Below are 22,079 nucleotides of genomic sequence, written 5' to 3'. Positions count from 1 at the left end.
CTTCCAACATTTATTATAATATGACCTTAATATCACCTGCTAACAGTACAGCTTTTTCCTCGGACGTTGCTGGGAAAAACGGAACATCATTTACTTGTATTAATTGCGCTTTCTCCAGAAACGTGCCGCCAACACAATGAATCTTTGCAGTAGACTTGTAGTTTCTCCGAAATCGGAAATCTGGAGAGATTCACTAAGCAGCGATACGCTAGAGAGGTTTATCCATCTCCAGCCCTGACGCCATTCAGGCTGCTTATGTAAGAGGGAAATATCCTCTAGAACTCGCATGTATAAGCTAATACCCCTTTTAGACAGATGTGGATCATAGAGTCGACCATGCTTAGTTCGACAGTGTCTAGATCGACCACTGTTGGTGGACAGTAACTAAGTCGACACCCAAAATAGGTCGACACAAGCATTATGTTGACATGGTCAAGGTCGACAGGACAGACGGTCGACGTGAGCTTTTTTTTAAAAAACAATTGGTGTCGTTTTCTTCGTAAACTGATCGAGAACCCCAATTAGTGCACCGTGTCCCCTCGCATGGTTCGCTTCGCTCGCCATGCTTCGGGCAAGGTGCCTCGTTGCGCTCGGCACACTACCGCTGTGCTCGGCACTGGTTACCATTCCTAATTGTAATCCACGTGGATCGGTAAAGTATGAAAAGGTCAATAAATGAATTTTTTTTTAAAAAAAGTCATGTCGACCCAGTAACCCTGTCGACCTAATTCATGTCAACCAATAGTGGTCGACCTAATGACTGTCGACCTAAGTGTGGTCGACCTAGAGACCGGATACCCTTTTAGACTGCCTGAGGCGGGTCGCACCGGGGGGCCTGACACGGGTGCTTCCCGGGTGAGACCCGCCTCAGGCCCCTCGCCGCCGCTGTTCCCAACCCGGCATATTGCTGGGTTGGTGATATCAGCGGTGACGCAGCGAGGGCGGGACTTAAAGATCACATGATCTCCAAGCGCCGCCAGTCCACACAGATTGAACGGAAACAGGTTGCATCGACCCTGGTTCCCGTTCACACAGCACAGCGAGCCCGGTTGAACACGTGTGCCACCCTGCTCGCTACCAGAGTTGGAATACCGGGGTTGCTCGACCCGGATTATGCCATCTGGGCCCTTTCAGACTGCACAGCAACACGGGTTATGCGTGCTCATGTGCAATAACCCGTGTTCAGAGCTGGCGGATTGAAAGGGGTATCAGGAAAGACAGACGTCAGGGTTCCGCGCACTACTACCTCCCTAATAACTCCTTTATTTCCTTCCTTGATTACACTGCACCAGTGTATTGGGCTGTTTTTCCCCCTCTGTCTCAGAAGTGGGATCCAGATGGTAGATAGACAGTACTAGATAGTCTGTAAATCGACACCAGATGGTCGACAGTCATCAGAGTCAAAATGTCGACAGGAAATGGTCAACAGGGTCAAAATGTTGACACAAAAAATGTTGCTGAGTTATTTTTCATGATTTTTCGGGTTTGGGGTTAGATTTATAGTTAGGCACTTGGGCTAGGATTAGACTGCTAGGAGCATGTCAACCTTTTAACCCTGTCGACCTAAGTCTATGTTGACCATTTAACTGTCGACCATCGGGTGTTGACCTATTAACTATCTATGTACTGTCTGTCTTTCAATCCACACCGCTCAGAAATCCCACTATCCTTATATATTACATGATGCTTAGGGGTCTCTACAGTACATGTATGGCTGTGTCGCTAACCCTCCGCAAATATTATAGCAGTAATAATGATTAGGTTATACTAGAACTAGACAACTGCAATCACATGCTTTTATCAGGTTCTTTAATGATTACTTCCTGGCACAAGAAGGGCAGCCTGGCAGCTGTGGGGTGCAAGAAGGGCAGCCTGGCAGCTGTGGGGTGTAAGAAGGGCAGCCTGGCAACTGTGGGGTATAAGAAGGGCAGCCTGGCAGCTGTTGGGTGGGAGAAGGGCAGCCTGGCAGCTGTGGGGTGGGAGAAGGGCAGCCTGGCAGCTGTAGGGTGTAAGAGGGGCAGCCTGGCAGCTGCCAGGTGTAAGAGGGGCAGCCTGGCAGCTGTGGGGTGTAAGAGGAGCAGCCTGGCAGCTGCGGGGTGTAAGAGGAGCAGCCTGGCAGCTGCGGGGTCTAAGAGGGGCAGCCTGGCAGCTGCGGGGTGTAAGAGGAGCAGCCTGGCAGCTGTGGGGTGTAAGAGGGGCAGACTGGCATCTGTGGGGTGTAAGAGGGGCAGCCTTGCAGCTGCCAGGTGTAAGAGGAGCAGCCTGGCAGCTGCGGGGTGGAAGAAGGGCAGCCTGGCAGCTGTGGGGTGGGAGAAGGGCAGCCTGGCAGCTGCCAGGTGTAAGAGGGGCAGCCTGGCAGCTGCCAGGTGTAAGAGGAGCAGCCTGGCAGCTGCGGGGTGTAAGAGAAGCAGCCTGGCAGCTGTGGGGTGTAAGAGGGGCAGACTGGCAGCTGTGGGGTGTAAGAGGGGTAGCCTAGCAGCTGTGGGGTGTAAGAGTAGCAGCCTGGCAGCTGTTGGGTGGGAGAAGGGCAGCCTGGCAGCTGCGGGGTGGGAGAAGGGCAGCCTGGCAGCTGTGGGGTGTAAGAGGGGCAGCCTGGCAGCTGCCAGGTGTAAGAGGGGCAGCCTGGCAGCTGTGGGGTGTAAGAGGAGCAGCCTGGCAGCTGCGGGGTGTAAGAGGAGCAGCCTGGCAGCTGCGGGGTGTAAGAGGGGCAGCCTGGCAGCTGCGGGGTGTAAGAGGGGCAGCCTGGCAGCTGCGGGGTGTAAGAGGGGCAGCCTGGCAGCTGCCGGGTGTAAGAGGGGCAGCCTGGCAGCTGCGGGGTGTAAGAGGGCAGCCTGGCAGCTGTGGCAGCTGCCGGGTGTAAGAGGGGCAGCCTGGCAGCTGTGGGGTGTAAGAGGAGCAGCCTGGCAGCTGTGGGGTGTAAGAGGGGCAGCCTGGCAGCTGTGGGGTATAAGAGGGGTAGCCTGGCAGTTGTGGGGTGTAATAGGGGCAGCCTGGCAGCAGTGATGAGCTAGAAGTTGCAGACATCTCTCACTCATGTCACATGCAGACTAGATGTAACAATGGGGTCTATGTACTCAGCCGTGTAGAGAGATAAAATAGAGCAAGATAAATTACCAACCAACCAGCTAATGTCATTTTTGAAACACAGCCTGTAACATGGCACTTAGGATCTGGTTGGCTGGTACTTTATCTCTCTCCACGGCTTAGTACATAGGGGGTAATTCAGAGTTGATCGCAGCAGCAAATTTGTTGGGCAAAACCATGTGCAGTGCAGGTGGGGCAGATGTAACATGTGCAGAGAGAGTTAGGTTTGGGTGGGGTGTGTTCAAACTGAAATCTAAATTGCAGTGTAAAAATAAAGCAAGCAGTATTTACCCTGCACAGAAACAAAATAACCCACCCAAATCTAACTCTCTCTGCACATGTTACATCTGCCCCACCTGCAGTGCACTTGTTTTTGCCCATCTGCTAACAAATTTGCTGCTGCGATCAGGTCTGAATTACCCCCATAGACCCCAGTGTAACAGTGGGGAATGTGCACATTACAGTTGAGCATCACTAGTTACAGCCATTATTGTTGGCTTTACGGGGGGAAAGATTGTAACCGTATATGGGCACCGATGAGAAAAGCCTGGGACCTTATGTCACTGCTACATCATAGCTGCCATCTGTACGTGCACAACCATCACACCAGTGTTACATTGTGTATCAAACGCTTCACTTATACTGTAGTACTCTGCCATCCAATGATGCTGCCATGGCTACACGGTATGTTATACCTCTTGTACTGTCCATGTTGGGCCACTGTTAGTTCCCAGTCCGCCCCTGGTCTCAGACACAGCGGCAGCAAAGACACAAGGAAAGCTGCATTTGCATACAGTCAGGCCCTTCAAGGAGGGATCCCGCCCTTCCCCCAACAGACCCCACCCCCTCATCAGACCCCCACCCCCTCATCAGACCCCCACCCCCTCATCAGACCCCACCCCCTCATCAGACCCCCACCCCCTCATCAGACCACATCTCCATTAGTGCTGCTTCCATAAATTTCCCGCTCTGGTTTTTCATCCCAATCCGCCCCTGGTAGTATATACATGCTGTATACTGGCAGTAAGAGCGAGGGGAGACTGTTGACAGGGTGCTATGTGCTGTATACTGGCAGTAAGAGTGAGGGGAGACTGTAGACAGGGGTGCTATGTGCTGTATACTGGCAGTAAGAGCGAGGGGAGACTGTAGACAGGGGTGCTATGTGCTGTATACTGGCAGTAAGAGCGAGGGGAGACTGTAGACAGGGGTGCTATGTGCTGTATACTGGCAGTAAGAGCGATGGGAGACTGTAGACAGAGGTGCTATGTGCTGTATACTGGCAGTAAGAGCAAAGGGAGACTGTAGACAGAGGTGCTATGTGCTGTATACTGGCAGTAAGAGCAAAGGGAGACTGTAGACAGGGGTGCTATGTGCTGTATACTGGCAGTAAGAGCAAAGGGAGACTGTAGACAGAGGTGCTATGTGCTGTATACTGGCAGTAAGAGCGAGGGGAGACTGTAGACAGAGGTGCTATGTGCTGTATACTGGCAGTAAGAGCAAAGGGAGACTGTAGACAGAGGTGCTATGTGCTGTATACTGGCAGTAAGAGCAAAGGGAGACTGTAGACAGAGGTGCTATGTGCTGTATACTGGCAGTAAGAGCGAGGGGAGACTGTAGACAGGGGTGCTATGTGCTGTATACTGGCAGTAAGAGCAAAGGGAGACTGTAGACAGAGGTGCTATGTGCTGTATACTGGCAGTAAGAGCGAGGGGAGACTGTAGACAGGGCGCTATGTGCTGTATACTGGCAGTAAGAGCGAGAGGAGACTGTAGACAGGGCGCTATGTGCTGTACACTGGCAGTAAGAGCGAGGGGAGACTGTAGACAGGGTGCTATATGTGTAAGAGCAAGGGGAGACTAGACAGGGTGCTATGTGCTGTATACTGGCAGTAAGAGCGAGGGGAGACTGTAGACAGAGGTGCTATGTGCTGTATACTGGCAGTAAGAGCGAGGGGAGACTGTAGACAGAGGTGCTATGTGCTGTATACTGGCAGTAAGAGCGAGGGGAGACTGTAGACAGGGTGCTATGTGCTGTATACTGGCAATAAGAGCGAGGGGAGACTGTAGACAGAGGTGCTATGTGCTGTATACTGGCAGTAAGAGTGAGGGGAGACGGACTGTAGACAGGGTGCTATGTGCTGTATACTGGCAGTAAGAGTGAGGGGAGACGGACTGTAGACAGGGTGCTATGTGCTGTATACTGGCAGTAAGAGCGAGGGGAGACTGTAGACAGGGTGCTATGTGCTGTATACTGGCAGTAAGAGCGAGGGGAGACTGTAGACAGAGGTGCTATGTGCTGTATACTGGCAGTAAGAGCGAGGGGAGACAGACTGTAGACAGGGTGCTATGTGCTGTATACTCGCAGTAAGAGCAAGGGGAGACTGTAGACAGGGTGCTATGTGCTGTATACTGGCAGTAAGAGCGAGGGGAGACGGACTGTAGACAGAGGTGCTATGTGCTGTATACTGGCAGTAAGAGCGAGGGGAGACGGACTGTAGACAGAGGTGCTATGTGCTGTATACTGGCAGTAAGAGCGAGGGGAGACTAGACAGGTGCTATGTGCTGTATACTGGCAGTAAGAGCGAGGGGAGACTGTAGACAGGGTGCTATGTGCTGTATACTGGCAGTAAGAGCGAGGGGAGACAGACTGTAGACAGGGCGCTATGTGCTGTATACTGGCAGTAAGAGCGAGAGGAGACTGTAGACAGGGCGCTATGTGCTGTATACTGGCAGTAAGAGCGAGAGGAGACTGTAGACAGAGGTGCTATGTGCTGTATACTGGCAGTAAGAGCGAGGGGAGACTGTAGACAGGGCGCTATGTGCTGTACACTGGCAGTAAGAGCGAGGGGAGACTGTAGACAGAGGTGCTATGTGCTGTATACTGGCAGTAAGAGCGAGGGGAGACTGTAGACAGGGGTGCTATGTGCTGTATACTGGCAGTAAGAGCGAGGGGAGACTGTAGACAGGGGTGCTATGTGCTGTATACTGGCAGTAAGAGCGAGGGGAAACAGACTGTAGACAGGGTGCTATGTGCTGTATACTGGCAGTAAGAGCGAGGGGAGACTGTAGACAGGGCGCTATGTGCTGTATACTGGCAGTAAGAGCGAGGGGAGACTGTAGACAGGGGTGCTATGTGCTGTATACTGGCAGTAAGAGCGAGGGGAGACTGTAGACAGAGGTGCTATGTGCTGTATACTGGCAGTAAGAGCGAGGGGAGACTGTAGACAGAGGTGCTATGTGCTGTATACTGGCAGTAAGAGCGAGGGGAGACTGTAGACAGAGGTGCTATGTGCTGTATACTGGCAGTAAGAGCGACGGGAGACTGTAGACAGGGTGCTATGTGCTGTATACTGGCAGTAAGAGCGAGGGGAGACTAGACAGGGTGCTATGTGCTGTATACTGGCAGTAAGAGCGAGGGGAGACTGTAGACAGAGGTGCTATGTGCTGTATACTGGCAGTAAGAGCGAGGGGAGACTGTAGACAGGGTGCTATGTGCTGTATACTGGCAATAAGAGCGATGGGAGACTGTAGACAGGGTGCTATGTGCTGTATACTGGCAGTAAGAGCGAGGGGAGACTGTAGACAGAGGTGCTATGTGCTGTATACTGGCAGTAAGAGCGAGGGGAAACAGACTGTAGACAGGGTGCTATGTGCTGTATACTGGCAGTAAGAGCGAGGGGAGACTGTAGACAGAGGTGCTATGTGCTGTATACTGGCAGTAAGAGCGAGGGGAGACTGTAGACAGGGGTGCTATGTGCTGTATACTGGCAGTAAGAGCGAGGGGAGACTGTAGACAGGGCGCTATGTGCTGTACACTGGCAGTAAGAGCGAGGGGAGACTGTAGACAGGGTGCTATGTGCTGTATACTGGCAGTAAGAGCGAGGGGAGACTGTAGACAGGGTGCTATGTGCTGTACACTGGCAGTAAGAGCGAGGGGAGACTGTAGACAGAGGTGCTATGTGCTGTATACTGGCAGTAAGAGCGAGGGGAGACTGTAGACAGGGGTGCTATGTGCTGTATACTGGCAGTAAGAGCGAGGGGAAACAGACTGTAGACAGGGTGCTATGTGCTGTATACTCGCAGTAAGAGCAAGGGGAGACTGTAGACAGAGGTGCTATGTGCTGTATACTGGCAGTAAGAGCGAGGGGAGACTGTAGACAGGGCACTATGTGCTGTACACTGGCAGTAAGAGCGAGGGGAGACTGTAGACAGGGTGCTATGTGCTGTATACTGGCAGTAAGAGCGAGGGGAGACTGTAGACAGAGGTGCTATGTGCTGTATACTGGCAGTAAGAGCGAGGGGAGACTGTAGACAGAGGTGCTATGTGCTGTATACTGGCAGTAAGAGCGAGGGGAGACAGACTGTAGACAGGGTGCTATGTGCTGTATACTCGCAGTAAGAGCAAGGGGAGACTGTAGACAGGGTGCTATGTGCTGTATACTGGCAGTAAGAGCGAGGGGAGACGGACTGTAGACAGAGGTGCTATGTGCTGTATACTGGCAGTAAGAGCGAGGGGAGACGGACTGTAGACAGAGGTGCTATGTGCTGTATACTGGCAGTAAGAGCGAGGGGAGACTAGACAGAGGTGCTATGTGCTGTATACTGGCAGTAAGAGCGAGGGGAGACTGTAGACAGGGTGCTATGTGCTGTATACTGGCAGTAAGAGCGAGGTGAGACAGACTGTAGACAGGGCGCTATGTGCTGTATACTGGCAGTAAGAGCGAGAGGAGACTGTAGACAGGGCGCTATGTGCTGTATACTGGCAGTAAGAGCGAGAGGAGACTGTAGACAGAGGTGCTATGTGCTGTATACTGGCAGTAAGAGCGAGGGGAGACTGTAGACAGGGGTGCTATGTGCTGTATACTGGCAGTAAGAGCGAGGGGAAACAGACTGTAGACAGGGTGCTATGTGCTGTATACTCGCAGTAAGAGCAAGGGGAGACTGTAGACAGAGGTGCTATGTGCTGTATACTGGCAGTAAGAGCGAGGGGAGACTGTAGACAGGGCGCTATGTGCTGTACACTGGTAGTAAGAGCGAGGGGAGACTGTAGACAGGGTGCTATGTGCTGTATACTGGCAGTAAGAGCGAGGGGAGACTGTAGACAGAGGTGCTATGTGCTGTATACTGGCAGTAAGAGCGAGGGGAGACTGTAGACAGGGCGCTATGTGCTGTATACTGGCAGTAAGAGCGAGGGGAGACTGTAGACAGGGGTGCTATGTGCTGTATACTGGCAGTAAGAGCGAGGGGAGACTGTAGACAGAGGTGCTATGTGCTGTATACTGGCAGTAAGAGCGAGGGGAGACTGTAGACAGAGGTGCTATGTGCTGTATACTGGCAGTAAGAGCGAGGGGAGACTGTAGACAGAGGTGCTATGTGCTGTATACTGGCAGTAAGAGCGACGGGAGACTGTAGACAGGGTGCTATGTGCTGTATACTGGCAGTAAGAGCGAGGGGAGACTAGACAGGGTGCTATGTGCTGTATACTGGCAGTAAGAGCGAGGGGAGACTGTAGACAGAGGTGCTATGTGCTGTATACTGGCAGTAAGAGCGAGGGGAGACTGTAGACAGGGTGCTATGTGCTGTATACTGGCAGTAAGAGCGAGGGGAGACTGTAGACAGGGTGCTATGTGCTGTATACTGGCAATAAGAGCGAGGGGAGACTGTAGACAGGGTGCTATGTGCTGTATACTGGCAATAAGAGCGATGGGAGACTGTAGACAGGGTGCTATGTGCTGTATACTGGCAGTAAGAGCGAGGGGAGACTGTAGACAGAGGTGCTATGTGCTGTATACTGGCAGTAAGAGCGAGGGGAAACAGACTGTAGACAGGGTGCTATGTGCTGTATACTGGCAGTAAGAGCGAGGGGAGACTGTAGACAGAGGTGCTATGTGCTGTATACTGGCAGTAAGAGCGAGGGGAGACTGTAGACAGGGGTGCTATGTGCTGTATACTGGCAGTAAGAGCGAGGGGAGACTGTAGACAGGGCGCTATGTGCTGTACACTGGCAGTAAGAGCGAGGGGAGACTGTAGACAGGGTGCTATGTGCTGTATACTGGCAGTAAGAGCGAGGGGAAACAGACTGTAGACAGGGTGCTATGTGCTGTATACTGGCAGTAAGAGCGAGGGGAGACTGTAGACAGGGTGCTATGTGCTGTATACTGGCAGTAAGAGCGAGGGGAGACTGTAGACAGAGGTGCTATGTGATGTATACTGGCAGTAAGAGCGAGGGGAGACTGTAGACAGAGGTGCTATGTGCTGTATACTGGCAGTAAGAGCGAGGGGAGACTGTAGACAGGGTGCTATGTGCTGTATACTGGCAGTAAGAGCGAGGGGAGACTGTAGACAGAGGTGCTATGTGCTGTATACTGGCAGTAAGAGCGAGGGGAGACTGTAGACAGAGGTGCTATGTGCTGTACACTGGCAGTAAGAGCGAGGGGAGACTGTAGACAGAGGTGCTATGTGCTGTATACTGGCAGTAAGAGCGAGGGGAGACTGTAGACAGAGGTGCTATGTGCTGTATACTGGCAGTAAGAGCGACGGGAGACTGTAGACAGGGTGTTATGTGCTGTATACTGGCAGTAAGAGCTAGGGGAGACTAGACAGGGTGCTATGTGCTGTATACTGGCAGTAAGAGCGAGGGGAGACTGTAGACAGAGGTGCTATGTGCTGTATACTGGCAGTAAGAGCGAGGGGAGACTGTAGACAGGGTGCTATGTGCTGTATACTGGCAGTAAGAGCGAGGGGAGACTGTAGACAGGGTGCTATGTGCTGTATACTGGCAATAAGAGCGAGGGGAGACTGTAGACAGGGTGCTATGTGCTGTATACTGGCAATAAGAGCGATGGGAGACTGTAGACAGGGTGCTATGTGCTGTATACTGGCAGTAAGAGCGAGGGGAGACTGTAGACAGAGGTGCTATGTGCTGTATACTGGCAGTAAGAGCGAGGGGAAACAGACTGTAGACAGGGTGCTATGTGCTGTATACTGGCAGTAAGAGCGACGGGAGACTGTAGACAGGGTGCTATGTGCTGTATACTGGCAGTAAGAGCGACGGGAGACTGTAGACAGGGTGCTATGTGCTGTATACTGGCAGTAAGAGCGAGGGGAGACTGTAGACAGGGTGCTATGTGCTGTATACTGGCAGTAAGAGCGAGGGGAGACTGTAGACAGAGGTGCTATGTGCTGTATACTGGCAGTAAGAGCGAGGGGAGACTGTAGACAGAGGTGCTATGTGCTGTATACTGGCAGTAAGAGCGAGGGGAGACTGTAGACAGGGTGCTATGTGATGTACACTGGCAGTAAGAGTGAGGGGAGACGGACTGTAGACAGGGTGCTATGTGCTGTATACTGGCAGTAAGAGCGAGGGGAGACTGTAGACAGAGGTGCTATGTGCTGTATACTGGCAGTAAGAGCGAGGGGAAACAGACTGTAGACAGGGTGCTATGTGCTGTATACTGGCAGTAAGAGCGAGGGGAGACTGTAGACAGAGGTGCTATGTGCTGTATACTGGCAGTAAGAGCGAGGGGAGACAGACTGTAGACAGGGTGCTATGTGCTGTATACTCGCAGTAAGAGCAAGGGGAGACTGTAGACAGGGTGCTATGTGCTGTATACTGGCAGTAAGAGCGAGGGGAGACGGACTGTAGACAGAGGTGCTATGTGCTGTATACTGGCAGTAAGAGCGAGGGGAGACTAGACAGGGTGCTATGTGCTGTATACTGGCAGTAAGAGCGAGGGGAGACTGTAGACAGGGTGCTATGTGCTGTATACTGGCAGTAAGAGCGAAGGGGAGACTGTAGACAGGGTGCTATGTGCGGTATACTGGCAGTAAGAGCGAGGGGAGACTGTAGACAGGGTGCTATGTGTAAATGTGTCTTGTTATTGGGTCTCTATAGCTAATGTGTATTATTCTTGTCTTACACACAGAGAACTTTGAAACAAAGAGAAATGAGTTGACAAGGAAAGGGTTTCTGGATCTCAATCTCATGGAGGCGAATGACCGGGAGGGAGATCCCAGCGACCTCTGGGTGACGTTACTCGCCATGGGCTACAACAAGGCGCTGGAAATGACGGAGGTAATGATCTTATGTTATTATCATTATTAGTAATAGAGCAGGGGTCTTATTCAGACTTGGGTATAAGAGCCAAAAAGGTGCAATTCCTGGAATAAACCATATGGCACTGCAAGGGGGGCATATCCATTTATTATTGTGCATGCAGGGTAAATACTGGCTGCGTACTCATGTAGCCCACTGCAGGTAATTAGGCTAGGCCACGCCCCTTCCCAACTATAACTATAACATTTTATATCTGTCTAACAGATAACATGTAAACAAACATATGATACATTTACCGTTTGTTATATACTGGTTTAGTTTCTCCCACAGGGCCTCTCGGTGGTCAGGCCGTTACATGCGCAGCTGCGATTCCCCACACAGCACACTTGCGAACATATGCCAATGGCTCACGCATAGAGACGCCAACTGGCGGCGTACAAAAGCAGAAACATTAAGACCTTTGGGCTGACATCGGTTTCACCATCGGACTCCTGAGTATCCCGATGCTGTCTCAGACACAGCGACTCTCTTATGACGCAGCAGCCTCTCCAGCTCCATACAAATTAGCAGCAGCTGGCTATGGCACACCCAGAAAACGGTCCAGACGTGCCTGCATGTTTTAGCCCCCTGTTACCTCCCCCAAACGCTGACTACCTGTCGCTCACTTTGGAAATAATTTGTCTCTGCGCACGCCGGTGCTAATCTATCGCCGCTTTGGTGCATGTGCAGTAGCAAAATATCACTCCATTGGGCCCGCGGTCAGGGCCATAATCACCTTTGGCTATATGAGTATGCTCTGAGAACTAGTGAGAGATTATGGTCAGCCTGTATAGGACGCCTCCCAGGAACATTAGCGCTGAGCGTTGGCATGACATTAGTGTTGCAGGACGCAGCAGCTGTTTGCCTGAGACATTATTCCGGGAACTATAAATAATACATGTTATGGACAGCTGGATTTCCATAAGCACCATAGCACCTATGTCACTAGCCGTGCGGTGCAATTAGGCTTTCACTCCAACTATCAGTTTCTCAGGCACAGCCATGACGTGTGCGCTAACAGTAGCACACTGATTGGTGGAAGGTGCTGAGCATTGACCAGTGAGAGTGCAGGGGGGCGGGGCCCTGCTGTACAGCCGCCTCTGGTAAATGCAGGAGGGGGCAGGGCTCTGCTGTACAGCCACCTCTGGTAAGTGCAGGAGGGGGCGGGGCTCTGCTGTACAGCCACCTCTGGTAAGTGCAGGAGGAGGCGGGGCTCTGCTGTACAGCCACCTCTGGTAAGTGCAGGAGGAGGCGGGGCTCTGCTGTACAGCCACCTCTGGTAAGTGCAGGAGGGGGCGGGGCTCTGCTGTACAGCCGCCTCTGGTAAGTGCAGGAGGGGGCGGGGCTCTGCTGTACAGCCACCTCTGGTAAGTGCAGGAGGGGGCGGGGCTCTGCTGTACAGCCACCTGTGGTAAGTGCAGGAGGTGGCCGGGCCCTGCTGTACAGCCACCTCTGGAAATTACAGGAGGGGGCGGGGCCCTGCTGTACAGCCGCCTCTGGTAAGTGCAGGAGGGGCGGGGCTCTGCTGTACAGCCGCCTCTGGAAATTGCAGAAGGGGGCGGGGCTCTGCTGTACAGCCACTTCTGGATTCGCCACTGCTAATGTGTGAGTGTAGACCAGCAAACGAGATACTTCCCACTCTGCCACTGTGTTGTGAACAGGAAAGGTGACAGTTGTGTGCCGGGTATTTCCTCATTACCTTGTATTTTGTACAACAGGCTTGTCCTTTCATTATCGACGCTTACGCTGACAAGTGCAAACCCAAACTGAAGGCTGTGAGTCTGGGCTCCAGTAGCCGGCAGCTGCAGAAGGTGCTGTGCAAATCTGTCGTTCTCAAGGGAGACGGAAAACCCATGGATGGCTTCGAAAGCGCGATCATCTATACATACAAGAACGACAGCCGCATCAGTTCTGTCATTGAGAATAAGGTAGATACTAATGTGATTCCAGAGAACGGCGAGCGGCAGCAGATTCATTCATTAAAGAGAATTAATACTACAAGGTCAAGGTCAGTGTTACTCTGCCTGAGCTGGAAGTCAAAGCGTACTCAATACGCAGCGCAGAACGCTCATCGAGGTCTGCTGTAAGGTGACGTGTGTCCAGGTGGGGATCCGGTCCGAAGATCGACACTGTCTAGGTCGACCACTATAGGTCGACAGTCACTAGGTCGACAGGGTTTCTAGGTCGACATGTGCTAGGTCGACAGGTCAAAAGGTCGACATGAGTTTTTCACATTTTTTTCTTTTTTTGAACTTTTTCATACTTAACGATCCACGTGGACTACGACTGGAACGGTAATCTGTGCCGAGCGAAGTGGTAGCGGAGCAAGACACCTTGCCCATGCGAGGGGACACGGTGCTATAATTGGGGTTCCCGGTCACTCTACGAATAAAACGACACCCAAAAAAAAAAAAACTCATATCAACCTTTTGACCTAGCACATGTCGACCTAGAAACCCTGTCGACCTAGTGACTGTCGACCTATAGTGGTCGACGTAAACTTTGTCGACCTAGACACTGTCCATCTAATGATCCACACCCGTCCAGGTGTAGGGGGGAAATCACAGCCTAACCTGCTGTCACTGTAGGACCTGGCTGTTCATGCACTTCGGCTCTCTCCTTTGGGCACTACTATGTGTTACCGTGCCAGAGAACCGCAAGCCCAAAAGCTGAACAAGGGTGCCGCTAGCCTGACAGCGATAGCAGTGTAACTGTAGTGTTAGGGACAGGTATTGCAATGTCTGTATGTTGGTAAAAATCCTTCCAATAGCTCCAGAATGTCCAGCGTTCCCCAGAACCACCTACTGTATATATTGTACACAGTAATACCGACCATGAATTCTACAGTGACTAGCAGGCACTATGGAGATGAGAGATCCATCACTCTATATACGGTAACGCTCGTTCCTTTTCTCTCCCCCCGGCAGTCGGATAAGAAGATTGTGGTTCAGGTAAATAACGACAAGAGCAAGAACTGCACCAGCAGCCGGGGACTGAGCGTGTTTGCTGTAGAAGTGGCAGCAAGATCAACTATGGTAAAAGGAACTCACGATTTGTTTATGTTCTCATTGTAACCAAATACATTGTACTACCAAGTGTAGAATCTATGCACCACCTGTGTACGCACGGGTGTACTTGTGTACATATGTAGTGTATACAAATAATCCCTGCTCACTTAGGCGTCTGACTGTCATTATCGTTTCGTCCTCTTAAGCCCTGTATTAAATCCCGCCAAAGGACTATTTATACGAGCCAATTACACTGCTCTCCCCAAACATCACTGTGACATCATACCTGTAGCTGTGGATACATTACACTGAACTAACGTGATCTTCTCTACCTGCAGGTGTCACAACACGTCATGGCCATGAACGAAAGACAGGAGTGGGTTTATAACTGCGTGCAGAGCGTCCTGCCATAGGTTGGGCTCGTGGAGACCTGGGGAATGATGTGTTATAACTAATGGACGCTGCTAATATCCTGTGATTTAAGAAATTTTACACTTTTTGCCAAAAATTTTGATTAAATGAGCAAGTGCCACATTCCACTCAACAAAGTGTTTATACTGTATGTTATTCATTTTGTCTCATTACTGAATGATTCGATGCATCTCCTCCATATCTGGGCAGATAGAGCAGCAATGAGAGACCTTGTGGTTTCAGTTCAGTTACTGTCCTCACAGTCAGGGGTGTTGTAGGTACTGAGAACCCTTCCAATAATCTCTCCACAAATGTACCTACTTCACCCCCGCTATGCTCATCAGTTCCAACTAAGGCAGGAAGTGTTTGGGGACTTTGGATCGAATTCAGTTAGCCGCAAAAGTGCAGTAATTTACCGCGATTGCAGTTTCCGTGGCTTTTAAGCTGCAAAAATGAGCTTTTCGTGGGCATGCACGCTCCCACAATTCACCTATTCAATTGCAAATTCACAAAAAACTTCTATATTGTTATCCAATATTAGTTTCGCTTTTGTAGGGGGGAAGGGGCGGTACAGGCTGATTTAACCATTATTTTTTTTCACTTTTTACTGCCAGCAACAACTTTTGCGGTAATCCCATATTATTGGTTATAATAAAAGTATTTCTGGTACTTACATTTGGGTCAAATGGCTGTTATATGCATTTTTTTTTTTTTATTACAGAAAGCTAATTTTTTTCAGTAAAATAAGTGCTAAAATTCAATTCGGAGTACATAAAAACGGGTATAAGCATATATCTGAGTCATTTTAGGGACTTTAAAAATAAAATTGAAAACAGACCGATTACTCCCACCTGCAAGTCTAAAAACACTTGTCCCACTCATAAAGCACCCCAACACACCTGTCCCATACTTTGTACCCCAATTTCCATTTTGCACTTTTACACCCCAAAAATGACTTGTCATTATTTGGCCAATTAAAAATAATCAAAAACTTCTAAGTGCCAATTAGCCATTCAGGGGGGTGTCCCAGGGGTTCAGACCCAAATCCTGACATTTTTTACTTAAACTTGGGGAAAATCCCTATTTTATCACCTGCTCAGAGTTGGTGAATTGAAATTCACCGTAAAATTACCACAAATACGTTTTCACGGGCAATTTAATAGGCCTTTCGCTAATTTATCGCGATTCATAGTAAATGTCTGTTTTTTCACGGCTAATTGAATGCGGCTCATATACTGAGAAATATTTTGCTGTTTGTATTTATTTTTATATTGTAACTGCAATGATTTGGATAAATAAAAAATACTTATACATAGCTTCATGTTTTGTCTGCATCTTCTTCCCTACATCAGAGGTCAACTCTTTATGATGGTCAGCTGGTGGCCCTAGGGCAGTGATTTTCAACCTTTCTCGACTCGCGGCACGCCTAACAAGACTTTAAATTCCCAAGGCACGCTATCAGTTACCCACGGGGAAAAAAAAACACATTGGCCCCCACAGATATCAAATACATTGGCCCCCACAGTAATTGAACACATTGGCCCCAACAGTTAAAGCATATTGGCACCCACAGGTATAAATCAAACACACTGACCCCCACAGTAATTCCACACCGCCACCCCATACCTTACCCAGACATACCCCTCACTCACCATCACTGCCTGACCCTCTCGCTCTTCTATTGCCAGTAATGTGCTCCAACCACTGTTCTGTCAGTACTGTGTCCTCCCTCTGTATTACTAGTGATGTGCCCCTTAATATGGTGCAGTGGTGTGCCAGCTCCCCACTAAACTCCCAATAGTGTGGTCCCCCTGTTGTATTTACAGTAATGAATGCTCCTTCTCCCCCTCCGTTTTCCCAATACTGCGTTCCCCCTCCCCCCCCCCCTCCGTCCCCATGTATGGTCATTAATGTGCTGCTCCGGCCCTTCAAACTCCCTGCTACCCGAGTTAACTTACCTTGTTCTGCTGTTCTGCTCTGTCTTGACAGCCTGTACCCTCCTTACACTCACCAGACGCGTGGGTCTCCTCTTTTCTGTGACAGCACGGCGGCAAACATTAGGCTGCAGCGTCGTGACATGACGTCTGTGCGACACTGCTCAGGGGACAAAACTGACTACGGAGCGGGGAGCGTGCTTCCCCCTTCGCTTACATTCTTCCAGACCTGCTTCCTTTTTGGCTCGGAGGTCGCTGGCAGCGTCTCATTAGTAATGAAGCTTGCTGATACTGTTGCCGGCTGTGTGGCTGCACCGCTAGTAGTTCTGACACTGGGTGGAGCACTGTGCAGGGCATCTCTGGTGGCCAGTGAGCAGCAGGCTGCGGCACACCTGACAACCGCTGGCGGCACACTAGTGTGCCGTGGCACAGCGGTTGAAAAACGCTGCCCTAGGGCCACATGTGGCTCTCCAAACCTTCACTTTTTGTTTCCCAGCTTCTGACGTCTTTATTGTCAGATGTGTTTGTTATAGCTGGTAACGCGTATTGGGGGTAATTCCAAGTTGATCGCAGCAGGAAATTTTTTAGCAGTTGGGCAAAACCATGTGCACTGCAGGGGGGATCAGATATAACATGTGCAGAGAGAGTTAGATTTGGGTGGGTTATTTTGTTTCTGTGCAGGGTAAATACTGGCTGCTTTATTTTCTCTGACGTCCTAAGTGGATGCTGGGGACTCCGTAAGGACCATGGGGAATAGCGGCTCCGCAGGAGACAGGGCACAAAAGTAAAAGCTTTAGGATCAGGTGGTGTGCACTGGCTCCTCCCCCCATGACCCCCCTCCAAGCCTCAGTTAGGTTTTTGTGCCCGGCCGAGAAGGGTGCAATCTAGGTGGCTCTCCTAAAGAGCTGCTTAGAGTAAAAGTTTTGTTAGGTTTTTTATTTTCAGTGAGTCCTGCTGGCAACAGGCTCACTGCAACGAGGGACTTAGGGGAGAAGAAGTGAACTCACCTGCGTGCAGGATGGATTGGCTTCTTAGGCTACTGGACACTAGCTCCAGAGGGACGATCACAGGTACAGCCTGGATGGGTCACCGGAGCCGCGCCGCCGACCCCCTTGCAGATGCTGAAGAGAGAAGAGGTCCAGAAATCGGCGGCTGAAGACTTCCCAGTCTTCTTAAGGTAGCGCACAGCACGGCAGCTGTGCGCCATTGCTCTCAGCACACTTCACACCAACGGTCACTGAGGGTGCAGGGCGCTGGGGGGGGCGCCCTGGGCAGCAATGAAAGTACCTATGCTGGCTAAAAATACATCACATATAGCCTCTGGGGCTATATGGATGTATTTAACCCCTGCCAGGTTGTCAGAAAAACGGGAGAAGAAGCCCGCTGAAAAGGGGGCGGGGCCTATTCTCCTCAGCACACAGCGCCATTTTCCTACACAGCTCCGCTGCTAGGAAGGCTCCCAGGCTCTCCCCTGCACTGCACTACAGAAACAGGGTTAAAACAGAGAGGGGGGGCATTTTGGTGGCGATATTATAATATATTAAGATGCTATAAGGGAAAACACTTATATAAGGTTGTCCCTGTATAATTATAGCGTTTTGGTGTGTGCTGGCAAACTCTCCCTCTGTTTCCCCAAAGGGCTAGTGGGGTCCTGTCCTCTATCAGAGCATTCCCTGTGTGTGTGCTGTGTGTCGGTACGTGTGTGTCGACATGTATGAGGACGAGGTTGGTGAGGAGGCGGAGCAATTGCCTGTAATGGTGATGTCACTCTCTAGGGAGTCGACACCGGAATGGATGGCTTATTTAGGGAACTACGTGATAATGTCAACACGCTGCAAGGTCGGTTGACGACATGAGACGGCCGGCAAACCAATTAGTACCTGTCCAGGCGTCTCAGACACCGTCAGGGGCTTTAAAACGCCCATTACCTCAGTCGGTCGACACAGACACGGACACTGACTCCAGTGTCGACGGTGAAGAAAACGTATTTTCCATTAGGGCCACACGTTACATGTTAAGGGCAATGAAGGAGGTGTTACATATTTCTGATACTACAAGTACCACAAAAAAGGGTATTATGTGGGGTGTGAAAAAACTACCTGTAGTTTTTCCTGAATCAGATAAATTAAATGAAGTGTGTGATGATGCGTGGGTTTTCCCCGATAGAAAATTATTGGCGTTATACCCTTTCCCGCCAGAAGTTAGGGCGCGTTGGGAAACACCCCCTAGGGTGGATAAGGCGCTCACACGCTTATCAAAACAAGTGGCGTTACCGTCTCCAGATACGGCCGCCCTCAAGGAGCCAGCTGATAGGAGGCTGGAAAATATCCTAAAAAGTATATACACACATACTGGTGTTATACTGCGACCAGCGATCGCCTCAGCCTGGATGTGCAGCGCTGGGGTGGCTTGGTCGGATTCCCTGACTGAAAATATTGATACCCTTGACAGGGACAGTATTTTATTGACTATAGAGCATTTAAAGGATGCATTTCTATATATGCGAGATGCACAGAGGGATATTTGCACTCTGGCATCAAGAGTAAGTGCGATGTCCATGTCTGCCAGAAGATGTTTATGGACACGACAGTGGTCAGGTGATGCGGATTCCAAACGGCACATGGAAGTATTGCCGTATAAAGGGGAGGAGTTATTTGGGGTCGGTCCATCGGACCTGGTGGCCACGGCAACAGCTGGAAAATCCACCTTTTTTACCCCAAGTCACATCTCAGCAGAAAAAGACACCGTCTTTTCAGCCTCAGTCCTTTCGTCCCCATAAGGGCAAGCGGGCAAAAGGCCAGTCATATCTGCCCAGGGGTAGAGGAAAGGGAAGAAGACTGCAGCAGGCAGCCCCTTCCCAGGAACAGAAGCCCTCCACCGCTTCTGCCAAGTCCTCAGCATGACGCTGGGGCCGTACAAGCGGACTCAGGTGCGGTGGGGGGTCGTCTCAAGAGTTTCAGCGTGCAGTGGGCTCACTCGCAAGTGGACCCCTGGATCCTACAAGTAGTATCCCAGGGGTACAGATTGGAAATTCGAGACGTCTCCCCCTCGCAGGTTCCTGAAATCTACTTTACCAACGTCTCCCTCCGACAGGGAGGCAGTATTGGAAACAATTCACAAGCTGTATTCCCAGCAGGTGATAATCAAAGTACCCCTCCTACAACAAGGAAAGGGGTATTATTCCACACTATTTGTGGTACTGAAGCCAGACGGCTCGGTGAGACCTATTCTAAATCTGAAATCTTTGAACACTTACATACAAAGGTTCAAATCAAGATGGAGTCACTCAGAGCAGTGATAGCGAACCAGGAAGAAGGGGACTATATGGTGTCCCTGGACATCAAGGATGCTTACCTCCATGTCCCAATTTGCCCTTCTCACCAAGGGTACCTCAGGTTCGTGGTACAAAACTGTCACTATCAGTTTCAGACGCTGCCGTTTGGATTGTCCACGGCACCCCGGGTCTTTACCAAGGTAATGGCCGAAATGATGATTCTTCTTCAAAGAAAAGGCGTCTTAATTATCCCTTACTTGGACGATCTCCTGATAAGGGCAAGGTCCAGAGAACAGTTGGAGGTCGGAGTAGCACTATCTCAAGTAGTTCTACGACAGCACGGGTGGATTCTAAATATTCCAAAATCGCAGCTGATTCCGACGACACGTCTGCTGTTCCTAGGGATGATTCTGGACACAGTCCAGAAAAAGGTGTTTCTCCCGGAGGAGAAAGCCAGGGAGTTATCCGAGCTAGTTAGGAACCTCCTAGAACCAGGCCAAGTGTCAGTGCATCAATGCACAAGAGTCCTGGGAAAAATGGTGGCTTCTTACGAAGCGATTCCATTCGGCAGATTTCACGCAAGAATTTTTCAGTGGGATCTGCTGGACGAATGGTCCGGATCGCATCTTCAGATGCATCAGCGGATAATCCTGTCTCCAAGGACAAGGGTGTCTCTTCTGTGGTGGCTGCAGAGTGCTCATCTACTAGAGGGCAGCAGATTCGGCATTCAGGACTGGGTCCTGGTGACCACGGATGCCAGCCTGAGAGGCTGGGGAGCAGTCACACAGGGAAGAAATTTCCAAGGAGTGTGGTCAAGTCTGGAGACTTCTCTCCACATAAATATACTGGAGCTAAGGGCAATTTACAATGCTCTGAGCCTAGGAAGACCTCTGCTTCAAAGTCAACCGGTGCTGATCCAGTCGGACAACATCACGGCAGTCGCCCACGTAAACAGACAGGGCGGCACAAGAAGCAGGAGGGCAATGGCAGCAAGGATTCTTCGCTGGGCGAAAAATCATGTGATAACACTGTCAGCGGTGTTCATTCCGGGAGTGGACAACTGGGAAGCAGACTTCCTCAGCAGGCACGACCTCCACCCGGGAGAGTGGGGACTTCATCTGGAAGTCTTCCACATGATTGTGAACCGTTGGGAAAGACCAAAGGTGGACATGATGGCGTCCCGTCTGAACAAAAAAACTGGACAGGTATTGCGCCAGGTCAAGAGACCCTCAGGCAATAGCTGGGACGCTCTGGTAACACCGTGGGTGTACCAGTCGGTGTATGTGTTCCCTCCTCTGCCTCTCATACCCAAGGTACTGAGAATTATAAGACGGAGAGGAGTAAGAACTATACTCGTGGCTCCGGATTGGCCAAGAAGGACTTGGTACCCGGAACTTCAAGAGATACTAAGAAGGGACTTGCTTCAGCAAGGATCATGTCTGTTCCAAGACTTACCGCGGCTGCGTTTGACGGCATGGCGGTTGAACGCCGGATCCTAAGGGAAAAAGGCATTCCGGAAGAGGTCATCCCTACCCTGGTCAGAGCCAGGAAGGAGGTGACCGCACAACATTATCACCGCATTTGGCGAAAATATGTTGCATGGTGTGAGGCCAGGAAGGCCCCCACGGAGGAATTTCAACTCTGTCGATTCCTGCATTTCCTGCAAACAGGAGTGTCTATGGGCCTCAAATTTGGGTCCATTAAGGTTCAAATTTCGGCCCTGTCGATTTTCTTCCAGAAAGAATTGGCTTCAGTTCCTGAAGTCCAGAAGTTTGTCAAGGGAGTACTGCATATACAACCCCTTTTGTGCCTCCAGTGGCACTGTGGGATCTCAACGTAGTTCTGGGATTCCTCAAATCACATTGGTTTAAACCGCTCAAATCTGTGGATTTGAAATATCTCACATGGAAAGTGACCATGCTGTTGGCCCTGGCCTCGGCCAGGCGAGTGTCAGAATTGGCGGCTTTGTCTCACAAAAGCCCATATCTGATTGTCCATTCGGACAGGGCAGAGCTGCGGACTCGTCCCCAGTTTCTCCCTAAGGTGGTGTCAGCGTTTCACCTGAACCAGCTTATTGTGGTACCTGCGGCTACTAAGGACTTGGAGGACTCCAAGTTGCTAGATGTTGTCAGGGCCCTGAAAATATATATTTCCAGGACGGCTGGAGTCAGGAAAACTGACTTGCTGTTATCCTGTATGCACTCAACAAACTGGGTGCTCTTGCTTCTAAGCAGACGATTGCTAGTTGGATGTGTAGTACAATTCAGCTTGCAC

The 22,079-nt window shown here is 50.7% G+C and overlaps 1 protein-coding gene across 4 annotated transcripts in view; it reads left to right on the top strand.

Annotated features, from left to right (window-relative positions):
• PGM1 (phosphoglucomutase 1) overlaps positions 1 to 22,079 on the top strand; it is a 304,177-nt gene that overhangs the window by 146,211 nt on the left and 135,887 nt on the right. For 3 of the 4 annotated variants that reach the window (XM_063939190.1, XM_063939189.1, XM_063939191.1), the window contains 4 exons: positions 11,009 to 11,157; positions 12,897 to 13,106; positions 14,106 to 14,213; positions 14,525 to 15,913. The exons of the other annotated variant lie outside the window; for it this stretch is intronic. In XM_063939190.1, coding sequence (XP_063795260.1) covers positions 11,009 to 11,157; positions 12,897 to 13,106; positions 14,106 to 14,213; positions 14,525 to 14,599 — 542 coding nt within the window. In that variant the 3' untranslated portion in view covers positions 14,600 to 15,913. Of the gene's footprint in view, positions 1 to 11,008; positions 11,158 to 12,896; positions 13,107 to 14,105; positions 14,214 to 14,524; positions 15,914 to 22,079 lie in introns of those variants that run through there. 4 annotated transcript variants of the gene reach the window in all.

The sequence above is a fragment of the Pseudophryne corroboree genome, chromosome 9 (genome assembly GCF_028390025.1).
Source record: "Pseudophryne corroboree isolate aPseCor3 chromosome 9, aPseCor3.hap2, whole genome shotgun sequence".
NCBI classification, from domain to species: domain Eukaryota; kingdom Metazoa; phylum Chordata; class Amphibia; order Anura; family Myobatrachidae; genus Pseudophryne; species Pseudophryne corroboree.
The sequence above is the reverse complement of the archived record's forward strand: the minus strand, read 5'-3'. Positions and strand labels throughout refer to the sequence as shown.